The sequence below is a fragment of the Myotis brandtii genome, unplaced genomic scaffold, assembly GCF_000412655.1.
Source record: "Myotis brandtii unplaced genomic scaffold, ASM41265v1 scaffold18, whole genome shotgun sequence".
Classification (NCBI taxonomy): Eukaryota; Metazoa; Chordata; class Mammalia; order Chiroptera; family Vespertilionidae; genus Myotis; species Myotis brandtii.
This window is the reverse complement of record NW_005356674.1, coordinates 3,043,857-3,051,149: the sequence shown is the minus strand read 5'-3', so window position 1 is coordinate 3,051,149 and position 7,293 is coordinate 3,043,857. Positions and strand designations below refer to the sequence as shown.

Sequence of the window (7,293 nt, the reverse complement as noted above, 5' to 3'; positions counted from 1 at the left end):
GGCGCTGCAACCTCCCCATCGACCCTGCCTTGAGCGTGACAGGGGGCAGTGCCCCAATCCCCCAATCGGCCCTACCCTGAGCGTGACTAGGGGTGGCATCGCAACCTCCCGATACGCCCTGCTTTGTGCATGACAGGGGGCGGCGCCCCAACTCCCCAATCGGCCCTGCTCTGAGCCTGACCAGGGGCTGCACCTAGGGATTGGGCCTGCCCTCTGCCACCCGGGAGCAGGCCTAAGCCAGCAGGTCGTTATCTCCCGAGGGGTCCCAGACTGCGAGAGGGCACAGGCCGGGCTGGGGGACGCCCCCCCAGTGCACAAATTTTTGTGCACCGGGCCTCTAGTCTATATATATAAAAGCCTAGGTGACTGTTACGACTGGTCGACCTAACGACCAGCGGGTAGCCCGAATGACCAGCTGGTAGCTATGATACGCACTGACCACCAGGGAGCATACGCTCAATGCAGGAGCTGCCCCCTGCTGGTCAGTGCGCTCCCACAGCCAACCTCCCATGGCCAGCCAACCTCCCGCGGTCCCTCCCCCCCGGCCAGCTGGCTCTGATTGGCCCTGATAGGCCTCGATTGCTGGCCAGGTCGAGGGACCCCACCCGTGCACGAATTCGTGCAGTGGGCCTCTAGTTGTAAATAATGCTGTAATGAACATAGAGGAGCGTATATTCTTTCAAATTAGTATTTCAGGTTTTTTTTAATATATTCCCTGAAGTGGAACTGCTGAATTGAAGGGCAGTTCCATTTTTAATTTTTTGAGGAAACTCCATACTGTTTTCCACAGTGGCTGCACCAATCTGCATTCCCATCAACAGTGCACGAGAGTTCCCTTTCTCCACATCCTCGTCAACACTTGTTTGTTGGTATTTTTATGATAGCCTTTCTGACAGGTGTGAGGCAATCGCACACATATATAACTTTTATTTAAAAAGAAGGTGGGCAATAATAAATCTGAATGAATAAAGGACCTGTACAGGCCATTGCTAATGAGTGTCCCTCTCTCCTAGCATCGAGTATTGGTTCCGCTGCATGGATGTGGATGGGGATGGTGTGCTCTCCATGTACGAGCTGGAGTATTTCTATGAGGAGCAGTGTGAACGGATGGAAGCCATGGGCATCGAGCCCTTGCCATTCCATGATTTGCTGTGCCAGATGCTTGACCTGGTGAAGCCAGCCAGTGATGGTAACATTGCATAAAGCGCCATTTTCACTGGTCATCTCTGTAATAGTGTGGGGCATGTAATCCTGATTGTCCTAAATTATTTAACTTTACAGAGTCTTTCATGCAGGCTTCCAAAATAAAGTTAAGTTTCTCCTTTACTATTAGTGTGGAACCAACACTTGATGCAAATCCTGTTTAAGAAATGGGATTTTTTTCCATGGAAACAGAAAGTAACTAGTGATTGCCAGGGGCTTGAGGGCAGGGGTAAAAAGAGATGGAGGAGGGACTGCTTGATGAGTATGGAGTTCCCTTTTGAAAGATGAAGAAAATTTTAAGGAAATCAATAGTGGTGATGGTTGCACAACACTGAGTGTACTAAAAGCCACTTAAAATACTTTAAAATAGTGAATTTTATGTTATGTGAATGTTACCTCAAAAAAGGAAAGAAATGGGACTTTTATAATAAAACTAGAGGCCTGATACACGAAATTCGTGCAAGAGTAGGCCTTCTTTCCCCCAACTGCTGGCACCAGCTTCCCTCTGGCACCGGGGACCTGGGCTTCCCTCGCAGCCCCGGCTTCATCCAGAAGGACGTCTGGTCTAATTAGCATATTACGCTTTTATTATTATAGATAAATGTTTACATATACTTTTTAAACTTCAGTAGAAGTTTTTTTCACTTGTCAAAACAGGTCTTGGAATTTACCAGCCCTGTGTTTTTACATAGGCAAAATAACTCTACGAGATCTGAAGAGATGCAGAATGGCTCACATCTTTTATGACACTTTCTTTAATCTGGAGAAATACTTAGACCATGAACAGAGAGATCCCTTTGCAGTCCAGAAGGTACAGTATAGTTTTAACTTCTATTTGAGTGTTGTAATATCAGGGGCTGTGTGCTACAGATAAAAATGGTTTCTGTCTGCAAGAACTTGATATTTAAAGAGGTAACATTTAAAACATTTCATCACATACTGAAAAGAGCATAAAGGACCTAGAGCACATCTGTTCAGACAGCTAATCAAGTTTAGATAACCTACATCTGCCTATCATTGAGTGAATTGTATGGCCCATGTGCATTTACATATATATTAGAAACTAGTTACAAAAAAATGTGTTTGAAAAAACTTCTAATTTTAAAATATATCAAAAGGTACATCTGTATTAGAAAGTATATTGGACTTGATTTAATTGTATCATGCATTTCTGGGATGACCTGGTAAATAGCTTTCCCCATCATAATGACAACTAGAAGCTCTCTATGATAAACAAACTTCAGATAATGTAACACTTTTTCAAGTGTTAATGATCACTGTTCATGACTATCAGTTTGAAATCATTCTACACCTAAAACAGATGAGCACCCTTCCCTATACAAAAACCTATGGACCCTCAGAAAACCTGGACATACGACCCATGTCCAAAAACAAACAAAAAGTAGAATATCACCACTTCCCCTTCAACATTCATTCCCCTGTTTTAAAAGTAAAAATTATGTTGATACAAAAAGACTGTTTCAGTTGAGTCATACAGAAGTACAACAGGAAATTTTTACAATCTTTTCCTTTCCTTCTACATGTTGCATAACCTTTTGACCTAAATAGTAGTAAGAATACAAAGATCACCTCCTAAAATACAAATACTCATTGCCAATTGTAAGTCTAAAAACGCATGCAAATTTCAGAATGTTAAAAGGTTGGGGTTGGAGTCCCTAAAATGGATTAAGTGTAATAATTAACACATTGTATGATCAATTTTTAGGTATTTGCATTCTTCTAGGCATAATTAACTCTACATCCTAGGAAAATGCTAATTCATTATCATTATAGAAAAACATATTTTACCTAGAATATATAATCCATGATGTCCATATTATAGAAGGACAAGAAAATGGCCTTTCCCCCCTTTATTTCTTTTATATGTGTTATAAATTTTACTGTTAAATTTTACCTTTAAATTTTACTTTTCTTTATAGGAGGAGCTAATTAAATTTGTTCTGATGTGCAAAAAAAAGAAAAAAATGATTAGTCAGAAAGTGCTCAAACTCCAGACACTGTTGAAGAGACACTGGTTATATAGAAATGAAAAAGACTTAGTATATAAAGAATAGGTATATAGAGATGAAAAAGACGGAATAGTAAAAGGTGGAAACCAAGCATATACTATAGCAAAGCAATGATTTGAGGGAGAAGGGCTGTTTCCAGGAAGACAGCAGAGATGACATGGTATCTGACCTGGATTTTATTTTATTTATTTATTTTTAATATATTTTTATTGATTTCAGAGAGGAAGGGAGAGGGAGAGATAGAAACATCAATGATGAGAATCATTGATTGGCTGCCTCCTGCACACCCCACACTGGGGATCGAGCCCACTGGGTATGTGCCCTGGACCGGAATTGAACCTGGGACCCTTCAGTCCGCAGGCCAACACTCTGTCCACTGAGCCAAACCAGCTAGGGCTGACCTGGATTTTAAAGAAGCAGTAAAAATTTGCCAGAGTAAGGGGTGGCATATGCAGGTGTCATATGCAACCCACAGGTCACTCCAGATAGCTGTTGGGCAAAGTGCCAGGGAGGATGTGTCTAGAAAAAGGTCTCTGATTACAAGGCTAAAGAATGTAGACCTAAAGAATTTAGCTGATGGACAGTAGACTATAATTTTGTGATTGCAGGTGTGGAAAATCACTTTAGGAGTATTATTACTTTAGCACTTCTTTTAACAATGAAACATTTTCAGATAGTTTTTTTTTCAGTGATCCATAAACCTATCTCCAGTTCTTTGTCTTTAATTATTTTTTCTTTTCTGTGCGGTACTCTTTCCAATCAGGATGTGGAGAATGACATGCCTGAGCCCTCTGACTGGGACAGGTTTGCTGCTGAGGAGTATGAGACGCTTGTAGCGGAGGAGTCTGCCCAAGCACAGTTCCAGGAAGGGTAAGTGAATCTCCCTGTGTCTTGTAGAACCTTTTTAGGAGAGGTACCCATATCAGGAAATATTAAAACCACCTTAAAAAATCAAGCTAGTAATCCTTTGCCATTTTTACAATTTTTGAGTATCATAAACATGAGTGACTTTAAACAACTTTAGTTGAATGAATGTTTTCCCCAGCAGTCTTTCTCTTTCCTTCTTAATTTCCTGAAGAGTCTCCTCATGTCCTATTTCCTTTAATGAAGTTGTACCTTTCACTGGAAACTAAGATTGTTGTGCATTCATACTACTTTGTTAGTGATGTCAGTGAACTCTGTAAATATGGAAGGAGGCCAGAAGAACTGAAAAGCTTTTTTAAGTAATAAAAGATGATCATGTTTAAAACAAATCTTTATCATATATGGTCTTCTGCATTCAACCCTGAACACGAAATAACTTCTACATGGAATTTATAATAGTGTATTATCCCACAAAAGGACCATGATAAGAAATTAAATGAGACTTTCACTGCTTAGAACATTTCATAACTTTATAATTTGTTGGCTCTTTCCATCACCTAGGGATTCCTCCTCTAATTCTTCTTTAGTCATTGGTTCTCTAAGGCTCTCAATGAATACTTATTATTAAAATAGTGCATTTTTAATAAGCAGTACATTCATATAATTTAATATTCAAAGAAACAATAGTCAAAAGTTTCTTACTATTCAGTTTTCCTCCCTTAAAACAACCACTGTTATCATTTATTTTGTACCCTTCCAAAAATACTCTCTTCCTCACATTCTCACTCTCTGTTGCATATATGTACATATATGGAGAGATAGATACGCACGCGCACGCGCGCGCGCGCGTGTGTGTGTGTATATATATATATATAAAAGCAAATATACATTTTTTATTTTTTCTCTTACACATATGGTAGCATATTATATCCACAGCTTGGTACTATGCCTTTTCCATAATATAAAGTTTCTATTATACAAGATGAATAAGTTCTAGAGATCTGCTAGTATACAACATAGTTACCTATAGTTAAAAATATGGTATTGTACACTTATGAAATATATTAAAAGGATAGAGCTCATATTAAATGTTTCTACAACACACACACACACAGCCCTAGCTTGTCTGGATCAGTGGATAGAGCACTGGCCTATGGACGGAAGGGTCCCAGGTTCAATTCCAGTTAAGGGCACATGCCTGGGTTGTGGCCTCGATACCCAGTATGGGGCATGCAGGAGGCAGCCAATCAATGATTCTCTCTCAACATTGATGTTTCTCTCTCTCTCTCCCTCTCCCTCCCTCTCTGACATCAATAAAAATATATTAAAACACACATACACACAAATACAGGGAAATTTTTTGAGGTAATAGATATGCTTAGTACCTTGGTCGTAGAAATGACATCACAGATGTAATTATGTCCAAACTCATCAAGAAGTATTCATTAAATATGTAGAATTTTTTGAATATCATGTAAACCTCAATAAAGCTAAAAACAATAACAGCAAAGATTAGAAGAACACCATAGTAAAACAAACACTTGTATTTTACAATCACTGAGATATAAATGAGGCTTCACAAATATTTTGGGGGCCTTGAGTGTATGAGGAATAAATTACTAAAAGAATAACTGAAGCCCTAGCTAGTTTGGCTCAGTGGATGGAGCATCAGTCTGCGGACTCAAGGGTCTCGGGTTCAATTCTGGTCAAGGGCATATGCCCAGGTCGCAGGCTCGATGCCCAGTAAGAGGCGTGCAGGAGGCAGCCAATCAATGATTCTCTCTCATCATTTATGTTTCTATCTCTCTCTTCCTCTCCCTTCCTCTCTGAAATCAATAAAAATATATTTAAAAAATAAAAAATAAAAGAATAACTGAAGGTTGAGGGAAAAAACAAGCCAATAAATTGGAAACTATTCCATAGCTATATCTAATGAATGTTTTAAGTTTTTTACAGTTGCATAATAGTCCACTGTGTTTTTATACCGTTATTTTACAATCCTCTGTATGTGGACATTATATTTTAATAGTTCACTTTAGAAATACAATGTTGCAATGAATAATTTTTTTTTTACTATGAGTGAACATTTATAAAAGCTGGGGACAGTGAAACAAGGAAGTGCTTAGCATAGAGGAAGCAACAATAGAGACCTAGGCTTGTCTGCCTTAGTTCTCTGGGAAGTCAGAGGAAAGAGGGCCTTGGAGATGGTTTCATATGGTTAGCCCTGGATGAGCTGCTGCTGCCTATTGCTCTCCTAAATGCAAGTCTCCCGATGTCCTTTAGGGTTTGAGATGCATGCCTATGAGGAAGAAGTGGGCGAAGAAGAGGGGGAAGGGAATGGTGTGGGCATGCTTCCCAGAGAGAGAGTGTGCTACAAAGAATAATTTCATATACCTGTTACTTTACACTCATGTAGGATAAATTACTAGATGTGTATGTAGCAAACATAGCATACTTGCAAAGCATTAGGATTTTAGAAAAACCAACAAGAAATGATGCAGACACCCAAAACTACCAACAGTATGGAGCCATTTCCATTGCTACGCCTAAAAGGACAAGGAGATGAAACCATCATCAGAACTTGAAGATAGTAACTATGGAGAGAGTCACCTGACTGTATACCGCTGGCACTTTCCATTAGCTTCCAACAAGAAACCAAAAGATAAGAACCCACTGCTGTGGTCCATTTGGGTCACCCTCCTCGGACACAGAGCTAGGGGGAGAGTAGATCTAGTGGAATAAACAGAATATATACAGCTCAATAGATAACATCAGTTAGTCCTACATAGAGACCATACCATTTGTCACCCCTACCATTAAGTCTTCAAAATCTTTTTTGAGAGTAATGAAGAAGCCATCACCAAACCACTTTCTTTAATCTGAAGATTTCCTTAATATGTTTAGTCACAAAACTAGGGTCTCATTTTTATGATAATGACCTGGAAACCCTTAAAATCATTCATCATTCATTGATTATCCCGAGACTGCATACAAAGAAAAGACAGGCAAGTGGATTCACAAACCTGATTTAAAGGTTTTTGACACTGAGCATCCTTAGGAAGAATTAGGGCAGTTTTACTGATCTTATGAAGCAACATCACTGCTGTTAAGAACGTGTGTGGATACTTGTAACAGTGAAAACTCTGAGACAATCTAAGTGTCTAATAGGAAGATTAATAAAATTATCCTATGAACA

General features: G+C 39.4%; 1 protein-coding gene across 1 annotated transcript in view; it reads left to right on the top strand.

Annotated features, from left to right (window-relative positions):
- The window catches only part of PPP2R3A (protein phosphatase 2, regulatory subunit B'', alpha), a 118,757-nt gene that overhangs the window by 80,874 nt on the left and 30,590 nt on the right, over positions 1-7,293 (top strand). Inside the window, exons 11-13 of the mRNA XM_005863541.2 lie at positions 1,014-1,189; positions 1,896-2,014; positions 3,997-4,103. Coding sequence (XP_005863603.1) covers positions 1,014-1,189; positions 1,896-2,014; positions 3,997-4,103 — 402 coding nt within the window. The remainder of the gene's footprint in view (positions 1-1,013; positions 1,190-1,895; positions 2,015-3,996; positions 4,104-7,293) is intronic.